The 21,710-nt window shown below is 41.4% G+C and overlaps 1 protein-coding gene across 1 annotated transcript in view; it reads right to left on the bottom strand.

Moving 5' to 3' along the window:
* Positions 1-1,279: 1,279 nt before the first annotated feature.
* The window catches only part of NIPAL2 (NIPA-like domain containing 2), a 48,429-nt gene continuing 27,998 nt past the window's right edge, over positions 1,280-21,710 (bottom strand). Inside the window, exons 4-11 of the mRNA XM_010020292.1 lie at positions 19,216-19,275; positions 17,129-17,250; positions 11,979-12,075; positions 7,399-7,534; positions 4,896-4,984; positions 3,115-3,178; positions 1,687-1,781; positions 1,280-1,374 (exon numbers count right to left, since the gene is read on the bottom strand). Coding sequence (XP_010018594.1) covers positions 1,280-1,374; positions 1,687-1,781; positions 3,115-3,178; positions 4,896-4,984; positions 7,399-7,534; positions 11,979-12,075; positions 17,129-17,250; positions 19,216-19,275 — 758 coding nt within the window. The remainder of the gene's footprint in view (positions 1,375-1,686; positions 1,782-3,114; positions 3,179-4,895; positions 4,985-7,398; positions 7,535-11,978; positions 12,076-17,128; positions 17,251-19,215; positions 19,276-21,710) is intronic.

Genomic DNA, 21,710 nt, shown 5'->3' on the forward strand with positions numbered 1-21,710 from the left:
GTGGCCCTGATCCATTACTGCTGATTAACTCAAACCTGAACTAAGTACCTTGTCCTAGATGCAAAGGCTTTTCAAGACCTCTTTCACGTGTTTCTGCAGAGGAGGTGTCTGACCTGCGCTGTGCTGGCTGAGGTAAAGCAGTGCTACCAGGCAGTGGTACATGGACCCATGATGAATGCTCAGAGCAGCTTTCTTGCCAGGAGACTGGGAGTGAGGGACACGGAGACACCCCAGACTCAAACACGGAACAATATTGACATGGTTCCCACCACTGCTGGCTCTTCAGATCAGTGTTCAGAGACATTACCATTTAATGAGGAAAAACTGTACTGTTACTGTGGTTCTTTGTGATCCTGGTTTTTACAGCCTTTCCTCATGCAGCATTACCAGTGGCTTAGGAGTTGCCCTACTTTTCTTCTTTAGGAATAGTTTTCCAAGACACGCCAAGGGAAGGAACCTGGCTATCCCATTCCCTTTGGAAAAGTTTGCACTTTCTTCACTAAAACCTTATTTTCCTGAAAACAGAAGCTAAACCTCAGGCTAGGCTATACCAACAGACAGTACAGCCCAGTCCAGCACAGGACTCTTTTGGGAGGATGTAAAATGTCAAGCACAGCTCCCTAGCTCTGCCTTGACTGAGCACCTCAAATGTGTGCATATGCCTATGTTTATGGCAAGTGCTCTCTTCTTTCCCTCACCTCACACAAGCATCCATTTCCTTGGAAAATAAGAAAATTAATCTGATGGCAGAAGATAATCAGGATCTTTCCTCTACACATAAAATAAAGCACTTTGTGTGTACGTATTTGTGTACACTGTATATACGTCCATAGCTTTGACTCCTGAACAGGAAGGATCAGATTTTTAAAGGTATTAAACATGTAGCAGAATACTTTGAGGTCGCTTATGAAATTTCTCCTCATTTCCCACCTTTGTCTTTAAATATCTACACAGATCTGTGAGGTTTCAAAAGGGAACTTTTATAATCCTGTTCTGTGCCTCTTTGCATTTCAAGGCAATTAAGACTCTAAAAATATCCTCAAGAGGCATCAATACTATAAGAATGTTCTGTTTCATTAATGGTTATTTAGTTTTTCTTAAGGCTTCCTTTATCTTCAGAACACATTTGGGATAACCAGGGGATACATTCTGTGAAATTCAATAATACTATGACTCATTGACATACGGGAGTTCAACACACACTTGAATATATCCAATAAGAAGGCGCTGCTGATCTTTGTTCCAGTGGCATTCCTCCTATTAACTGTGCTTTCTTCTTTCAGCTTTGACTTTTCACCAAGTCGTCTTCATTATTCAAAGCTCCATAGTATGAACTGTGAGAATCTGGTTGTATTTTGCCTGTCAAATTTTGTCCTAAGGAAATGGGGTGAGGGAAGGGAAAAACAACAACCCTGTGAAGAATTTCAAGAAAACAAATCCCCCACTAATCCATCATTTAAACATTCTTTACTCCAGTAATCATTGTTTTTATTTGACTGGTTGTAACAATAGCTTGGAAAAACTCTGAAAAATTCTTTGAAAAATCTATTGGGAACAGGAATCGAAATTAAAGGAACAGTATAGTTATTAAATATGTCTAGAGCACATTTGTGACTCAACTCTCCTAAGTTATCCCATTATCTGATATCTCATTTTTAACAGAGACAGAAAAAAAGCCCTACTTACCAGGAATATGTCCACAGTCAATAAAAGGAACTTGTAAATGCTCCTCTCTCTTATTTCTTGCAATTACAAATACACCAAGGAAAGACAGGAGACACCTGCAAAATAACAGTGGCACAGTATCATTAGAAACAGTTCACTGCATCTCAGATGAGAATATCTTTCCATGTTTCTTTTTCAAGGACTTCCAAACCCAAGCTGCTCAGTTTATAAAGACATTTTTCTTCCTGGCAGCTCTATATACTCATCTGGGGCTCCCTCTCAGTCTAGTTTTTGCCTCCTGAAGCTTTATTATCAGTTAGAAAGGTTCTGCAGGCAAAGTTACACTTTCAGCAATATATACCTAACCAAATGCCTGTGAGTATGAGACCACAACATTTGAATCCCTGAGCAAATCTTCACAGAGCATCTAAGCTAGCATTCTAGCATTTGCAATTTCATTAACAACTCAGTCTAGCTACAGACAATCAACATCTCTGTTGTTTTTCTCATTTGACTGTGTGTCTCAGGGGCAAGCTATAAGCCAGAAGCAGTGAAAAACTGCTATGCTTGGATAAATCTTCTATCCACTCTGTGCTGGACACATACCCACTAATTCCTGCCTGCCAAATACATGGGTTGAATTTGCTCATCTCTGTTTTTCGGTCACTTTTCATGCAGTCAGACAAGATAGCAGTTGTGTGCACCTACTTGAGTCCAGCTGCAGAGGACAAAGACGTCTGTAGCTATCGGCCCCATTTATTTGACAGCACTGTGGCAAGAAGACACCTTCATCAGCTCTGGGAGATATTTTTAATCATCTCACACCCTTGTCAAGTACTTAACTGTCCCCTGTCCCACCAGGGACAGTTGGTATGGTACTGGTAGCCAGCAGAAGGTTTCTGCTCTCACACCTAGGTCCTTCTTCAAACATGTATTGTTAACAGCTTCTTAATAAGCTTTGAACTTTTCTGCAGGCATACTGTGTCTTTGCACAAGGAGAGAGAGATTACAGTACAGCCTCACAGGCAAGCAGCTCGTATAATTGCCCATGCCTAGTGGCAGCAAAGACCAGCTGGACACGCAAATGGAAGGTAACACAGGAGGAGATTTCTCGCAGTTGTAAAAATCACCCCCATAACACGATCTTTGGTGGAGAATAGTGATTTCTCCTTCCTGCTGGAGGAACACTTGCTGCTAGTTTTTCATTCCATCATGAGATTAGTAGTTCATAAGTGTCGCATTTTTACATATTTGGATTCAAAACCAGGCCTCCAAACTCCCAAAGCACAGCCATCAATCTTTCCTTTAATGTTTTTTTATCCTACTATAATGGCTATTCCATAATACTTTAATAACAAGATGGGTTTCTTCTTACTGAGAAAAGAAGGGATTCCACAAGGCAATGCTGTTTCAATACAAAGAGTGCAGATTTTAGGCCGATACACTTACCCGAACAGAAACATGAACAGGCTCAGCAAAGCTGCACTTTGGAATTCCCGATAAAATATGACCCCTGGAATGTGACAGAAACAAGAATTGCAGATCTTGACTGGCTTCCAAGTGATATGAATTACAGCTAGGAGGGTCAGGAGCACTGTCATGCTCAAACAGAGCAAAAAAAATCCCAAATAAGGTATTAATACACACTGTGATGGGCTCACTTTATGTGCCCATACTCCATTAATTAGGCTTTGTCAAGACATTGCATGGGACTGGAGAAGAGAAGGACTGTTTGAAGCATCTGCTGTGTTAGTAACTGCACAGATGCAGGTATTTTTTTTGCATTGTCAACAACAGTTTTTATGCAGGTCAAACTCGAGGTCTTATTCACAAGCAGAGTCATACCAATACAGCTAACAGGTTCTTCATGGATTTAGTTAAGCCACTCCAGCATACCATGTGGACATCTTAACTCCAATTGGGAACAGGTTTTCAGTAACTAGCTGTGTCCCTGAAGTTTACATCAAGTTAAGGGCTCTAGCAGCCAAGTTTGCCAAATCTTTCTGGCTGAAGGGATCACTAGCTCTTTCTGGTCACCCCTCTTCCAGGAATTAGCACCTCTGCAGTGGAGGTGACAGAACCAGATGTGTATCTGGATCTCAGCTGCCCTAATTCACAGCCAAGTGTATTAGCTTTAAAACACTGATGAGCATAGTTCTGCTTAGAAATACCAGAGCATGAACCAGCACAGCTGAAGTGACTGTATCTTTAAAGGTTGTAACTGGGGATGGGGTGTTACAAGAGAGGTGCTTTCTACAAGCACCCCCGTAAGATTCAGCAAAAGTTGTTCTTCTAAGCCCTACACTGGTTTATCCAACCTGGTGCAAATGCATGCGTATCCAGTCTCAAAGATATTAAGCCATTCCTGAATAGGTACTTGATCTTTTAAGGAGGCACAAGGCCAAATTTCCCATATGGTCACAAGAATGCAACCCCTTTTTGGCACATGTCTCAGTCACAAAGTGTAGGTCTCTTCTAACACAGGTGCTGAGGCAATCTGTGCGTGAAGCTAACTCCCCTTCTCATTAATGGCAGCTCTGTATGAGAAACTCCTGCACAGCAATGACAGGAAAGCCCCCAGTGTGTGTTAAAATGAGTCATAAATGTTCTAACAACATGATCATTTTGGCTCACTGCTGAAGCAGCATCTTAGTCGTCCTCCTTGTTCATGTTCTTATGCCGCGCACCATTTCCAAGATTTGCAGTCCCTCTTTAACAATGCTGAGTTCAAAGTTCTCACCCAGAATAAAACGTTAAATGCTTAAAAAGTCTTTGGAGTAATTTTATTTCCTTCACTTAACCTAGAATTCCACCTTCTGAAATGGAATATACACTAACTACTATGAAACACAGCTGGTTGTCATTTGAGTAGTTTGCCAGGCTGTTAAAATTATTCTACCAGTTCGGATACAGAGAGGCTGTTGTGCACATGGTAAATGCATTTACTGGATGTCAAGATGAAGCTAGGGTAAATGCAGGTACTTCTAGTAAGTCAGCAAGGCACAGTAAACTGTACATATCAATTCTGGAAATGCTAGAATTTGATTATTTTTATTTTGTTTCAAAAGTTGTAAACTTACTCATTTTTCAGAAACTTAAACACCTGTCACATAGGAAAAACTTTTTGTGAAGTCAAACATGACTGGTTTGTGTTCCTTTTCACAGGCAGTAACTCTTAAAACCCAATGTTTAGAAAATCTTTTTGTAGAGGCAAAAGGCCAGAAACAAACCTGAAATGATGGCACTGGTGGTGAAGAACACAAAATTAATGGGCATAACTGCTGTCGCTTCGTACAGATGCATTGCTTGATTCAAGAACCTGGAAGACAAGTGTTACTGTACCTCGTACCTACAGGAGGTTCATTGCACTTTAAGTCAGGTTAAGCCACTTTATGTCAGTTTAACAAAAAGTGTGACTATTTCTTACCACAACAGCAAGTAGCCCTGGACAGATGCATATGTGTATTGAATTTACCTTCTGGTTTTGACTCTGCAGAGCACAAACAAATAGGCAAAAGCAAGAAGGTTGGTGTGGATTTTTCTGGACATAGGCTGACATTGGACAGTCCTTTGAAGCACTGTTGGAAAAATTTTGTCTGCCACAGATAAGGGAGGAATGCTAGGGTATTACTGCTTATGGTCTGCATCGGTTCTTGGAAGCAGTGCTGCCTGTGAGCAGCCAGGGACAAGTTGCTCTAATTTAAGCAGGCTGTGTAAGGGTATATTTCCAGCAGAGGCATGAACACGCAAGTTCTTGTAAGATCTCTTTACCTTTGATGAAGTCCACATTGCTTCTATTGTTTAATCTAACTTGACTAAAATGCCTATTTATATGTGTATCCATGCAGCCATACCCCAGACACACCGTCCTGATGGGAAAGTCCAGGAAGGTGGCTCCAAGCCTGTGCTCCTTGAGTTGGAAACTCTCTGCTGTGCTTCTAGAAAGGCAATACAAACCCTCACCAGAATCCCAAGTAACAATGTGCAGGACCATAGGAGTGTACACTGCACGCATGCATACACTGGCCACGGAGCAGCCTGCACAGTCAGCTTTGGTGGATGAAAAAGGCAAAGCAACTAACCCACTTGTGTGGACAGCTATCAACATTTACCCATTGGGTGATGAATCATGAGTGTGAGCTCTCGGGTGCACCAGCAGATACTCTGTTATGTGAATGGTGCATTTCAGACCAAAAGAGAAAAATCAGGAGGCTGCAGTGTGTATTCAAAACCTATAAAAAGAACCGCACTTAAATGTTTCACTGGTACAATATATGTGCACAGTAAAAATCCAAGCTTGGATCTGTTTTAGCCATTAAAGTAATTGCATAGTTATTTTAGCAACTGTTGAACAGTCTCCATGGTGCTTTAAAAATAAAGAAATCCTACATATCCACAGGATAGTCAGGATTTTGGAGTCATTGAAAACACCTCATTATTTTCTTCCATTTGCAACAAACTCAGTCATTGGGACTAAAACAGTGATACCAAAGGCCAGCATTGAATCGAGGAGGATGTTGCAGCACAGGCTGTTCTGAGCTAATGCATGGCAGTCAAATAAAGTAAGAGAGGAAACAAATAAAATGAAAAATGTAGACTGACAGCACTGTCTCTGTGAGAAAATGTGTCCAAGAGAGAAGAGAGAAAGAAACACTGATCCCAGGGAATAAAATGGGCACATTTCACTTCTGCTTTAATTTTGGCCCAGCAAAAGAAAATAAAACAACAACAAAAACCCAACAAAAAACTGGCAAGAAGAGAGGTTAATTCAGCAGCTTCCTATTTACCAGGCTTTTATTTCCTATTTTAAATGCCCTGAGCTGCTCTCCCAGCAAAGACAAGCTGGATGTAAATTACTCTATAATCTGTTACAGGGGAGTTCCTGACTCAGCCATGGAGAGTCACTGAATAATAATGCATGGACTTTCTGATTCCACATGGGAATGGTATGTTCTGCCACGAGAAAGCTGGGTTGGCTCTTCTACCGGAAAATAATCATGCAAGTAAACACTCAGACTCACACTGGAGCAGTCTAGATGAGATTGCTGAATGATGCTATCAGCACCTGAAGCAGAGGGACCGGCATAAAGGGAATGGACTCTGTTCAGCTGCAAGCCATATTTTACCATGCTGCCACCCCCAGCAATCTGCAAAGGCAGCATAAAGCAATCACTTAACAGGCCAGAGGCCAGCGGGGAAAACTTGCATGTCCCCTGCACACCAAAAGTTAACTATTTCCTAAAAAAGTACAGGCATACAGGGTAGCAAAACCCAACATGCAGATTTAATAGAGGCAGGAGAAAGCTGAGACAAACTCTCTTCTGTGGTCTGACTAGTGACATCAACTGGGGAAAAGATATGTATAATGAGGGTCAACATGGCCATTTGCTTATTCAGCAATGAAAGCTTCTAAAAGTAACCCCCCAAAATTTACATAAACATAAATTTAATTTAATGAGTTCAAGAACTGTGCCAAAACTAGAAATAAATTTGGGAAGACTGTGTATAAGGTGATAATGAGAGGAGGTGGCACCTATAAATCAATTATAAACTGAAAAATAAAGCCTAAATAAACAATGCAATCAGCCATAGGCAATTCACGCATCTGGCAAGGCTCTGGCAGGATTTTGTTGCCTTAAAGTGCAACTTCTATCTGGAGTCAGTATCAGTACCAAATAAAAAAGACAGATAAAATGTGTACGAAGGTTAGGAGGTAAGTAGGCTCTCACTTACTTGACTTGGAAAGCACAAGAGGTTGCCATCAAAACAATCATGATATAGAAAACAGGATAAGTTAGCTGCATTTTCCCCTTCACAGAGAGTATTATCATGCTGGCCACAGCCTTTACAGCAATGACAGTCAGCGATGCTGCAAGGGAAAAGGAGAAGTTAGCAGGGCAGGATTCACAGCAGTGACCTCGGAGCGTCAGTGAGGGAGGAGAAAGTGCCAGGTCAGCCCCACAGGTTGATAACCTAAAACAACTAGGGTAGAGTCTGGGCACCTAAACCCAAGTGTGTGATTTTATAAATGCCCGCCAACCTACTGCCTCAACTCGTAGTGGCCTTAGCTCCATGCATGCTCTGTGTTTTGCTTTTAAGTTCTTGTAGCACTGGGTCTGTAACCCTGCATCTACTCAAGTTTCGCCATTTTCAGCAGGGTAACTGAGGTTAGAGTCAGATAAAATCTTGTAAGGTGGAACTCACATGTGTGTGTGAAAGAGAGGATGAGTTCAGGATGAAGAAAGAACTGGACTCATTTCCCCGAGCTGAGCGTATGCCCTAAACACTGGACTACCAGTCAGAGGTGGTATAACAGCTTCCACATCTTCCAGACATACTTTATTGAGCTAATTTGGAGCCCATGTTGTATTATTCAGAAGTCTGAGAGGTCTTGTTATCTGTTCAAAGCAGCTGGGACATCTCCTAATAGCAGCCTAAAATAATTCATCACCCTCAGGATTTCTCTACTGAGACGGGAGCTAGCCAAAGCTGGCCAAAGCTGACTTCTGGGATCACATCCCGAAGCACCTAACTCCCCACAAGTTTTGTATGGAGAGCAGACAACTAACATGGGGGTCTGAATTTTGCTTCAGGGTCCAGGCTCTTATGACCATTTACTGGATCTAGCCCAAAGAATGGAATATTTCAGTAGTGTGTTTTCAAACCATTTATTCACTGTCATTGCAGCGTTGCAAACAAATTTCAAACAGCAGGCAATGGTTTGAATACTTGTCACCAGTTCAGAGAAGTCTTGCAATCCATATCTTTTAGAAAAGGGTCTCACAGATCAGCTAAGAGTTGCTTTAGATTTCCTTTTGGAGTGCGCTCTTGGTTTGTTGAAGCTAACCCAAGTAGGCTGTGATTACTGCAAATAAAATGTAACAAATTCAGAAGAGACTAAAAATGATAAGAAGAGTCAGGGCGCGGAGATGACTTGAGGGAAGGTAATTAATAGTCAGGAGCACCGTCCCTCAGCTGGGATCCAGTTCCACCCTCTTCCAGAGCTGAGGAGTTTTGGATTTCAGTGGTCTGATTCATCCTCCCATAACTGCAAAATGCAGATTGGCAAGGATAGCTGCACTGTGCAAAAACTTCAGGCCAAGGGTTGGGAGAAAAGGTGGGGGAAGAAGAACGAATTCAGGTCTGTGGTTTTGACTGCAAACATTTTTCTTATAGCAAGTCCAAAAGTTCAGGGGAAGTTTAACAGTTGTATATATCTCCTGATGATCCTGTTCACCATCATGAAATTCACTGTTTTCCTGACAATCTTTCCACCAAGTACTTCACTTCTTGCTCTGTAATGGAAATAGGTGGAGTGGTTTAACAAACAAAGCAGTAAAACCGAGCTGAGGAGGTCAAATGCTGGTCTGCAATGGTGCTAATGATATGATAAAAAGCCAAAAAATACACTCAAGCCCCAACAAGCAGCCTACATAAAAAATTAAACCTGTACTCTAACATGATGGATTTATTAAGAACATCTACAGGTAAAAAATAGTAGTTTGAATTGTACAACTAAGGGTAAAAACTGCTAAAAAAGTATTTCTGTTAAAAGGGCATTTTTCATCCATTAGAATTTTAACAAACCAGAAGAGAAAGCATCATTTTTTGTCATTCGGTTTTGTTTTTTGGTTGGTTGGGTGGGGTTTTTTTGGAAAAGTGGAATGATCTTTTTAGTTAAAGTAGCCCTGGAATAAGTTTCAAAACCTAGGAAATGGTTTTCCTATCTCTGATAGAATGACACCCCCCTAAGGCTAGTGTGACAAATGATGTCACTTTCCAGCTGTTAGGGCAGGAAATTCAGAAATCCCACTTTAATCTGCAGTATTTTCCCCCAAACTTATAACTCCCAGTATATACAAGAGGTAAGATAATTCTCACCAAATGAACTTGCAGAGTTGTACTAAACAAAATGTTTGAAGATTTTACAATCACCCCTGCATTTTCTTCATAATGAAAGCAGCTCTCATACCCAGTGAAACACAAAGGCTGCCCTCTCCTTAAAGAAACCTTTCTACATTTAATTTACACCTGTACGAACCCTTCACCAGGAATGTATCTGTGCAGATACATGCGAAAAGGCAGAAATCCCCTTCAACAAGCTGCCAGCAAGACCCCAAACCTCACGTACCCCTCCCATAGCCAGGGGACTCTAAGGGCAGTGCATGAATCAGACAGCTTGGAGCAAAGCTGGTGGGCCCTCCCTCAGCACCCCCATGACTCTGCTCAGCAGAAAGGTCAGAGACCCAGCAGAAGGCTCTAAGTGTAGCTTTGTGGGGACTGCCAGGCACCAGGACAGCTGCAGGAATCAGAGCCAGCCACAGTTCTGGGTTTCCTGCTCAAGGGAAATGTCAGTATTTCAAAAGTTCCCATGAACCAGGATTTGTTTGTTTGTGTCTTTTTTAATAGAGCAGAAATAATGACACATTTTTTCTCAAGCTGCATATGCTCACCAAAACCTCAGCAGCCACCAGCTGAAACTGTATTTTTGGTTGATTGCAGCCTGATCACCAAACTGCAGTTAGTACCTGCTGCTTGCTGTTCTGCAGCTCCATGCATCCCTTTGGCACTGGTGGCATCAGGGCTGGTAGGTTCCATGGCAAAATAAGCACGCAGGGCTACACAGCCCAATGGCCCAGGTCTCCCAGAGCCATGTGTTGACCTTGTTTTGGGCATCATGGTGTGTCTGCCCAGAACTGCAGCAGCTAAGTGCAGAAGCCCACCTGGGGATCTTCAGGCTTCCTGCTATGTGACAAAGAGGCTGGATCTGTACATCGCTCAGGAGTGCACAGTGCTTCACGCTCCTCACGGCAGGGTTGAAAGCTGCAGAGCAACTCAGCTGAGCTCTGCCAAAGCTCCTAGGTTCTGTGCTAGAAGCTGAGGGATGGCTGGACTCACACTTCACTCCGCCAAATCAAGACCAGTCAAACAGTTCAAACCTACAGCTTTTGGGGTTCCTCCATCTCTGCCTCATGCAAGGAGCACGGAAAACCTTCAAGGCTTCTTCAGAGCTACAGAACTTAATCTCCCTAGCACTGGGAAACTTAAATGAGAAGACTGTCCCCAGAAGTTGATCTGAAAGTCTGAGCTTTTCATCTAGGTAAGTTCAGCAACGACAAATGTAAGGTCTTGCACCTTACAGTGCCAGTATAATCCCACAGTGCAGCACAGGCTGGGATCTGCCCAGCTGGGAAGCAGCTATGGGAGCTGGCGCTCCTGGTGGACAAGCTCAATATGAACTAACGGTATGCTGCTGTGGCAAAGAAAGCCAACAGGATACTGGGTTGCATTAACAAGGGCATCACCAGCAAAGATAAAGAAATCATCATCCCACTCTACTCAATGCTTGCCAGGCTACCCCTAGAATAGTGTGTTCAATTTTGGTCCCCACTATACAAAAAGGACATGGGCAGGCTGGAGATGGTCCAGAGAAGGGCCACAAAGGTGATCAAAGGACTGGGAAGGCTGCTTTATGAGGAGAGGCTGAGAGAACTGGCTTTGTTCAGCCTAGAGAAAAGAAGGCTCAGGAAAGACCTTATCACTATGTTCCAGTATTTAAAGGGTAGCTACAAAAAAGATGGAGACTCCCTTTTTACAAGGAGTCACATGGAAAAGATGAAGGGTAATGAGTACAAGTTACTCGTGGGGATATTCTGATTGGACACAAGAGGAAAATTTTTCACAGTGAAAGCAATCAGCCACTGCAATAATTTCCCCAGGAAATTGGTGGATTCCCCAATGTTGGACACGGAAGAGGGCGCTGGGCCATCTTGTCTAGACCATGCTTTTCCCAAGAAAGGTTGGGCCAGATGATCCCTAGATCCCTTCCAACCTGGCATTCTATGATTCTGTATGCAAACAGGCATAGATAATTCAAAGAAAAGTTCCAGTACAGACACAGAATATCATAGCATTTGTTTACAGAGTGCTTACAAGGTCTTCAGCTGCACTGTTCTAAGGAAATATTTTTCACAGCTAGTCTGCTCTCCAAAACAATGTTTAAAACAGTCTGCGTTCCCAGGATCTAAAGCTAAAGTGTTATTTAAAAAAAGCTTCAGAATACCATGGTACACAGCATATTAATTTCAGAAAATCTGTAAAAAGAAATAGTCCCAGCAATAAGCATAGAAACTATGTTTCATAATCAGCTTTTCTCTTCAAAAAGAGACCACAGTAGGAATCATGTCAAATGTTTCAATGATTCTCCCTCAGCACAACGCTTTGAAGTGGCCCTACTCTAAACTAGCTCAGGAGACTGAGTGACAAGCAATTATCAAGTGACAGGAACATTGAAATGAATAATATGTTCTTACCCAGTAGTGCTACCATCATTAACAAAACCACGATGTGTTTCACAGCTTTTCTTTTGTAAAAATAGAGGAGAATGCAGAATATTATAATTTCTAAGATCTGAAAATGGAAAGGAAAAAAGTTAGAGCTTTGAAACTATGTAATAAATGCTTCATTCAAAGTCTTTGAGATGTCACAGTCATTTTTGTTGCTCTAACAGTTCAAAGGAGAATTACTTTATAAAGTATCTTCTGCTCAGAACTAACCTTATTGCCAGTTGACCGAGTTATCAAAAAATTGTTGTCATTTATCTTTAGCAGAAGTTAAACTTTGAGCATTTCTTATTTCTTCAGTTTCTCTTTTTGCACTTCTAGCTATCTTTTGTCACTTGTAGCATTGAGAAGACTTTTTTTAATGTGACAGCAAAGATAGCCATGTTTATTGCTAATAATTCTTACAGAAACTGTTTATAACTCCTGTGGAGTGAAACACTTCCCTGCAGGAACAGCAGTCTCTCCTAGTTATGGTATACCTAGTGTCACTCTTTGTGACACACAAGCTTACTTTTGCTACCCTCTTTGCCGTTCTCCCCAATCCTACTAAAAAAAAATAAATCCCCCAAACACTATCTTTCTGTTTTTCTGCCATACGTCATAAGGAAAACATTTATTTCATGGGGTGGTTCTCAAATCACAGATACCTGTCAGGAACTTACCTTGAAAAGCTTAATGACACACTAGCAAACCACACTGTGGGATTTCTGCAGCTGCTGGAGCAGCTTTACCTACACTGTGAATGGTCCAAACTTGGTCCTTCAATAACTGACAGGTAAATGGTAAACAGTTGAATTTACTGACTTGCTGGTAAGGTGTCTCTTTGCAGATTCCTTTAGTAACTGTTGGCGTTTGCCATCTCAAAAGCCTGGGTATTCTCCCTCTTATCCACATTACCCAAATACTCCTCTATGCCTAAAGAAAACAGCAAGAGCCAAAAAGCTTCTGTGAAGCTCAGAAGACTTATGAAAAAATGGATGATGGACCTTTGCACTGAAAAATGCTCAGAAGCCTGGTAGTCTTGGAGACAGCATGGAGAAAGAGAAGTTCTGTGCATGTTGGAAAGTGATCAAATGGGGGAAAGAAGACAGAAGAGGAGTTTGTCATCATTACTGAATCTATTTATCATATTTTTTTGCCAGCGTAACAAGTCATACAAAAATCTCATGTCTATCTCCTTGGTTTTGTCATCAACATAATATTTTATGTTTTATAATGCCACTCTACTCTTAAACCAACAGCTGCTATAAGGCAGCACTAGACTCAAAAATACCTGGGTGTTGTGCTGATGAAATTTCCAAAGAAGCAGTTATATCATAGAATGGTTTGGGTTGGGAGGGACCTTAAAGATCAGCTAGTTCCAACCTCCGTGCCATGGGCAAGGACATCTTCCACTAGACCAGGTTGCTCAAAAAATATAATACAACACAGCCAATTCTCATTTTGAGGAGTGACTGCAGCAGAAAAGCAGTCATCAGCTACATTCAGTTACTAAAATTCTCTACCGCATTACACCTCCCCCAGATTTGTAATGTTCAAAAATAAGAACAGAACATAGTTATGTTTAATTCATTTTTTGTTTACCTTCATCCTGATCCTTTGTTCCCAAAGACAACTGAGAAACAATTGCTTTTCAGAACACTAAAAACACAAATCTGGATTTTATACTACCTTTCTTTAAAAAATATCAAATATTTATCACAAGATCAAAAAAAAAACCAACAACAAACCAACAACAAAAAACCACAAAATTTTGGGGGTTTTGTTTTTGTGTTGAATATAATATTTTGCTGTTGTTTAAAATAACACACAACATTCCTGGAGTAATCCTTGTTTAACAATCTTTGCAATCTCATATGAAGAGCTGGTCTCATCTCCCTCCAGAGTGACATCCCTCCACACCAGGCTTGCTTTTGTTCTCACCTCATGCTGTCCAGCACCCAACCTGTTCTTCCATGGTTCTCTGTCACCCAGTGACCCACCAACAGGTCACCTTTAATCACAAGACAAAGGAGAGGCCATCACATTGGTTCACACTGCAAGCAGAGTGCATGACTCCTAACAGGACCTTACACAGACAGGGACCCTCTTGGGGTGCCTCAGCTGTTGCCTATGGTTGTCTCCTGATAATTACCCAAAACAGTGCTCACCCTCATAGCTGATAGCTGTGGAAGTGTTAAATACAAAGTCCAGGAATGGGAAGTGTGTAGATTATATCAGTTTCACATATTCTGTTTAAAGGAACTGAAGGAACTTGACCTGCTTACAGTCATTTTTGCTATCACATCTAATCTCTGCTGAAGTCTCCTCAAGCCCACATCTCATCAACATTTTTTTATAATCATGATGTTTTCCATGTTTCTAAGCATTACCAGAAGGCACCAGAACAAAATATCACATTGTCTGCCTCAACTGTTATTCTAGGTTATACAGCAACATAAGGACCAACGAACAAGGAGGATATTCTATGCATTTTGAAGGGAAAGCAGAAATGTTTTGAACCTGATTCTACAGAGACTAAATATTAACAATCCAATACTCACTATGCTTCTGTTTAGGGAAACTTAAGAGCTTCATTCATAATTGATATCTTCTGTAGTGACTCAAAGTACACATAAGCAACAGAAAAAAACAAGCTAGAATAGTCATTCTTGCTCAGACATGATTATGCTACTGCAAAGTCTCAGGAGGTGACTCAAAGTTGTCTTATGTGGGAACTAGAGGCTATTTCTGCAGAACTCCTCTGATGCCAGTGGAGTGCCACATGGGGATGGTTTATCACCCACGCAGAACATTTTGTACCATTGGGGCTTTGTATTTCTCAGCAGACCACACTTTGGGGCTACTTTTAGAAAGACTGTTGGGCTACATTATACTGCTGTACTGTCTCCTCGCTATATATTTATACTGTAAGCTCTGCAACTTCTGCTATGCTTTTTTATATCTTGGCAGTCAACCTGTGCTAGGCATTTTACAAACAATTACGAAGAGCTAATTCCTTGCCCAGAGGGATTTGCTTGAACTTCTAGCAGCATATCAGGATAACCAGGCTGGTATCTGAGTCTCTTGTGGAGCCATTCCTCCTTCTTCTTTGGACAGAGGAAGCTCAAAACAGATGAATCCAGGGAGCAGAATGAAAAAATACAGCTCAATATGTTGCAGAGTCAAGAAGATTTGCTGCGTACTTGCTCCTTCTGCAACCCATGTTGTACATGTAGAATTGGATGCTGGCTGAGGCAGGGAGAACAGAGAAGAGGGAATAAAAAGTTCAGGGGTTACCTACCACCTCCTCATAATGTCTTCTAAGAAGAATACACCACAGTCTAACTAGGCACTCAACTGCATTCTTATTAACCTTTCCTGAAACAAAGTCCTCAGACGGGGAAAAGCCCTTTTGCTGTTAATCCCGTTGAAGAAAATGTGAACAGGATATGGCACAGAAATTTCTGGTGTCACTGGGTGTGGATGTGGAGTTTTCTCCCTCCACCATCTCTACGCAAATGGGTGAGTCAGCAATTTAAAATCAATGCCTAGAATGCCAGGCTGTTTTAGTACCCATAGGTGGAACTGCGTGATAGAGGGGAATATTCAGAGGTTCTCCATTGAGCACAGAGATCTCTGTTCTGAACTCCTTCCTAAAGAAGCCGCTATCCCTCTGCTGATTATGTGGATTTGCTGAGGCCAAGTACCTTACTGAGTACTCCAAAACTCTCAGACATTGCCTTCAAAAACCTCTCTACTGCCTGATTGAAAGTGTATGCTGTGATTTATGCAGTATGATTATTAATTTCGTCCCCTGAGCTGTATCGCCATCTTTCAGGAGCTTTTAAAATGCACAAAAAATTGATCAAGAGAAACAGCATTTGCTGTGGTATCATGTACTTTCTGCTTAATCAGCAGTCCCATGGATAGTTAGATGTATATAAAGTCTGCAGGTTGGCAGAAAGATTAAGGTCCTTAAACTGTCTAGTCGGTGACTTTCTAACTGAGCTTCCTGACGAGAAAAGCCTGGGCACTAATAACGTAACCCAAGTGAGTCACTTTACTGGGAAAAAGTAACTGCTTCTGAATCTCCTATATTGCATCTTTTACATTCAGCTGGAGGAATGAATGTTCAGCATTCCAGAGGAAAAGAGAGAGAAAAATTCCTCCTACTCACTCTGGTCTTGTTCCTGATGTTAATTAAATACATCAAAGAAGACGTATGGTATTTGAAGTTTGTATACAGATACTTTAATCAGAATCATATTCCTGTATTCGAATTCAAACTTGGGTTCAGATTAACCTGAGCGGTAGTGAAGCAGGCTGCCTCTCCGCATCTCAACTCCATAAAAAGCTCCTCTCAGCCAGGCTTAACAACATGGGGATAAAACAGACTCATATGAAAGAAAATAGCAGGACCAAGAGCATACGTAGCCTGATTTTTAAAAGTACACGTCCATCACATTCCAGAAAATCCCTGTAACTTTGTCCTGGGTTCAGCTACATCAGTCATTTTTCTCCTCCTTAGTAGCTGGTGCAGTGCTGTGTTTTTGACTTTCAGCCCAGGAACAATGCTGATAACACCGATGTTTTTAGTTGTTGCTCAGTAATGTTTACTCCGACCAAGGACTTTCTCAGTCTCATGCTCTGCCAGGGAGGAGGGGAAGCCAGGAGGAAGCAGAGACAGGACACCTGACCCGAACTGGCCAAAGGGGTATTCCATACCACAGCACGTCATGCCCAGTATAGAAACTGGGGGGAGTTACCCGGAAGGCCCAGATCGCTGCTCGGGTCGGGCTGGGTATCGGTTGGTGGGTGGTGAGCAATTGTATCCTCTCCTCTTGTTATTTCCCTTATCATTATTATTGGTAGCCGTAGTGGTTTGTATTATACCTTAGTTACTGGAGTGCTGTTATCTCAAGTTACATTCTTGCGATTCTCCTCCCCATCCCTCCGGGAGCGGGGAAAGGAAGAAGCGGGGGGAGTGAGCAAGTGGCTGCGTGGTTCCAACTTGCTGGCTGGGCTTAAACCATGACAACCTTCAGGAGCAGTTTTTCTGCCACTAATTCGTGATGCTGCAAAATACCCAATAACCCCAATTTTTCTGATTTAGGGAGTAGTATGAACCAGATACTCACCGAATATACCAAAAAAGGCCAACTCACTAAGTAGTTCTGTACTTGTCTTGCTGTGAACTCTCGGGGTACATTTGGAGCAAATGTCACCAACAAGTATGTACCTGTTACTGCCAGTGTTCCTCCTTCAAAGAACAGGACACGTTATTTCAGTAATACAATTTTTGGTAATCATGGTCATTCTTGCTCTCCAGCTGATTTTGAAATAGTTTCTAGAAGAAAATTTAAGTCCATTTAATCAGATCTGGGCTTAGGTAATTGGGTCGGCTTGTATTTGTGGTCTTACCTAGTGTAATTTTTATTAAAGTCTCAAAGGAATTTGGAAAAAAGGAAAAAAAAAAGCTGTCAGTAAAGCTTCATGAATTAGGATTCCAACTCAGCAATGCATTTTCAAATATTCTCAATTCTAACACCAAGTGCATGACATTTCTCATGGGCACAAAGCAGGTCACATAAAGTTATCCTGAACTGAAGGACAAGTTGGTTCCTGAGGCAGACAGCTAGACCATTAATCAGTGTAAATAAATGTAACTCTCCCAAAGCTGGTGTAGCCACTGAGATCTGCTCCGGCTAAGGACCTGCCCTGGAAATATTAGGCACAACACACGTTCCATTCTAGTGCTTATGTGAACCTGTCATGAAGCCAACATTTTGGCCGCTCCCTGTTGTATTTGCAGAGCTATGAACTGTTCTATAAAAGGTTGATTTGCAGAAGACTGTTCAGTTGTTAGGTTGCCAGGGCCCCTTTTCAAGGTCGAACTTGCATTATTGTGCTTTTAATAAAAATCTGGAAGTTCTGCCTTGTGGACAGCCAGCTGACAAACACAGATGTTCATTGAGGTATCAAGACAGAAGTGAGCCGATCCTGAGCTCATAAACTGTATTGGATTAAGGAAGATGTTAGCTAATCAATTTTTTTTTCAAGTAATCTTTAAAATTCTTGGCAAACTATAAATCGGTGTGGAGTACAAGGCTCAGGAATACAAAACAAAGCACATCCGGAGGGCTTTGTTGGCACTGCTATTGCACACAGTTCCTTTGGAAAAGCAGAACTGTTCTATATTTATGTGCTTGCAAAAACATCACCATATTTCCCATCATACAGCTCATTCCTATGGAATGTAGTAACAATGTTAAATCCTTCTTGCAAAGTCAAACACAGAGAAATAAAATAAATCAGTGCTGAACACTAGTTAAAGCAACACACAATGTGTAAGGCCATAAGAGAAACATGATCAGTCAAGAGAGGAAGGGATTTTGAATGTAGCAGCTGAGCTGGCAAACTTGGATCGCAAACCTAAATAAAAATTGTATAGTATTCCTGGAACAATACTGAACAGATCTCTCCAAAACATAAGAACAGCTGGGATGTCCTTGTTATAGTACAAACAATCAAGCCTAGATGCTAGGAAACCCACAGACGTATCAGGTGCCCTGTAGCAACATCAGGTGCACTGTCCCAGCTGAGATGGCTTTGTGTAAAGAACAAACCCTGAAATATGCTTGTCTCTAACTATTACTGTCTTCAAACTGGGCAGTTGTTATGCAAAAAAATCTTGTACACAGGCAAATTTGACATGCTTTTACAGCGAAGACTATGTTTCCCAACAAAACATTTGACAACTTGATTATTTGTTCTTTGAAGAGATAAAATTAATACCAAAAGGGAAGTTGTCACTTTTAATTGAGCTTGAATGTTTGTGCAGTGTCTATGCAGTAAGAAAAAAAGAACTTGTATTTCAATGAACAAGTAAATAGCTTCATTGTTTTTATTAAAATTGTGTTGAACTCATAAAAATAATACTAAATACAACTTCAGAGGCAAAAACAGACAATGAAAATAAATTTGAGCAATAAGGACACATAAGGAATGAGTTATGAGTTTAAGACCAGAGGACTTGGGAATGCAGTCTTTTCCACATGCATTGAAGATTCTCTCTCTTTTTGTCACTTCTTCCCAATTTTGAAAGTATCTGCCTCAAAACACTTGCTTGGGAAAGTGGGAGTGTGAAGGTGGGGGGCTGCGTGAGAGTTACAGCTTGCTAAGCATATGGTGACACACATGTCCATAATAGCAAATGCTTACTTACCCAATATATCAGCAGTCCTCATGGTCTTCTTTAGGAATAAGACAGAAATAAATGCACTACCTGGAACAGAAGTATAAAGACAGTTTTTATATTTGTTAGAATATCAAGTGCTATAGTAAAAAGCTGCCCTAGGCCAAGTTTATATATATATCACGGCTGTTGTGACTGCACCATACCAGGATACAGCTAACCAGGAGTCCATTCTGACAACCAATGAATCCTCAGTTTTTGTAAGATTTTAAACGTATCCAGCAGGCTTTTACATGGTTGAAGAGATGAAATACCCTTCCCATCTCCCACGCAGACACTACTTAAACTGCTCTGATTCAGTCATATGTGGAAGGAAAGCTGGGCATCGATCAGCCTTACTGTTTCACTCCCCATTTTGCTACCAGCTCAGTATACGGGCTTGCTCAGGACAAATTGCCTCATAGAGATACAGAATTCTGCTTCTTTAGACTTCAGGGTATTAAAAGCTTTTAAGTAAAGAAGCAGCAGTACAATCAAGAGGAAGAAAGCCACTGCAAAACCATACTGAACTAATGTTACGAACCATGAACCAAGAGAGTGATCGTTGTGCCTGCAAACAAGCAGGTGGAAGAACCAACATGCATACTATACAGAAGCACTGCCCATGGTCTAGAGCAACTTGTAATGACAAAGAAGAAAAATGGAAGTGAGCCCTGGCGATGACCTCCCGTTCCCTGAGCCACTCTTTCTCTTGTTCAGCTCCCCTTTGCCAGCTCCTAGCCCAGCCTCTTTGAGATAAGCAGAAAGCAGGTGGGTGAGCAGCAGTAGTGGTCAGGCCAGGATTTCTGGTAAGCAGCTCAGTGTGGACATGTGCTAGAGAGGGAAAAAGGCATTTGGACTTAAGATGGATGAGACTGTTGGCCACCTGGGAGAGATGGCTTTATTCCAGCATACAACATTAGAGTATCTACCTCTGAGGAGAAGCAAAAGAGGCTGAATAGCTCCCGTATAAAAGAGAGATGAAGAAAGGCCTCTGGGAGAGGTGCATCGGTAATGTTAGATTCATTTAGAAATCTCGAAGACAGACTCTGGCCAGGAGGGACGGTGAAGGGACACATTGAACCTAAATCATGGGATGCTGTTATAAGAGCTTTGTTCCTGTCTACGGCATGAAATTCTTGGTTTATTCTTGAAATAACAATTCTTTGCTTCATTACCTCTATTGTTCAGATGGAAAATTGAATTTGTGCTTAGCTAGTAGATATACTTCAGATAAATCTAGAGGGGTTCATACCAAGAGGTAAACAGAAAACTAGAATTCAGCATCATGTCTTTGTTATCCAGTCAGAAGAAAATCAGATATAGCAGAAGTCATAAATTTAAACTGCATCAAGAGCAATGGAGATCTATGCAAACAATTAAGTGCAATAAAAGAATTTTCAACTGAAAACATCTTACTGAAAGTAAGCTGCCTAATACAGTTTTCTTTATTTGATGTTTCAGTGACAACTTTTCTGGACAAAAGACAGTGGTATCCAGGCAACACTGGTATTAGCAGAGCTACCTAGGTTTAGAAAAGAGAGAGGACAAAAACCAGAAAAGCAGCAGCATCAACCCAGGATAGTGCATGGATTAATTATGGTTCTTCTTGCTGTCATAGCTCTCCCAAGCCCACCTCAGCCCATCCACCTAGGCTGTTACAGCAAACATCTGTTGTTTAGTGCACTGATGCCTCAGAGATTTATCCTTTTTTTGGGGATTTTTGAGTACTGCATTGTCTAGGCTCTCTGCACTCAGCAGAGATTTAGTAAATGCAGTCTAGGATTCAATTCCATTCTTGGCATCCAATTTGGGGGGAGGTGAACTCTGCCCCAAATTCTGCTGCCTGCTTCTTGGGAGATGATAAATGGTAACTTGGGGGGAGGAATCGCAATCTCTGAGGCTGGAAGTGGGCACACAGAGGCATTGGAACACAGCCAGATATTGAAACTTGTCACTCAGCTTGTCATCCACTTTAATAATGCATTCAAATGCAGCAAGCTTTTTCTCTAGAGATGGTAATGCACAAGAGATCATGAACTTAACAGGATGTATGTATAATTGATGTTTTTTATGATGTGCAATATGTAAAGGGTTCTAAAAATACGAGAGGTTTTAAGAACATATATTAGGCCATCTGGGATTGGAGAAAAAAATGAAGTAGGAGGGGAGATGCAACACCAGGAGAGACTCTGAACACAGAAGACAACTGTCTTTGTGGATAAGCCACCAACACTTCATATGCATTCAAGTGAAGAAGAAAAGCAAATGGGATAATCTAAGCAAAGAAGCAGAGAACAGTTACACAGACCTAATGAGATGTTAGAGGACATACATGACTGATCAGAAGCCTGGCAAACTCTGGTTATTACCTCTATTTTAAGCAAGTTATGGTAGCACAGCCAAGAAAGCAACTTGTTATTACACACTGGCTAACATGATACTTTTATTTTTGTTAATTTTCTGGGGTTTGACCTCCATAAGTT

The sequence above is a fragment of the Nestor notabilis genome, unplaced genomic scaffold (genome assembly GCF_000696875.1).
Source record: "Nestor notabilis isolate BGI_N333 unplaced genomic scaffold, ASM69687v1 scaffold1288, whole genome shotgun sequence".
NCBI classification, from domain to species: Eukaryota; Metazoa; Chordata; class Aves; order Psittaciformes; family Psittacidae; genus Nestor; species Nestor notabilis.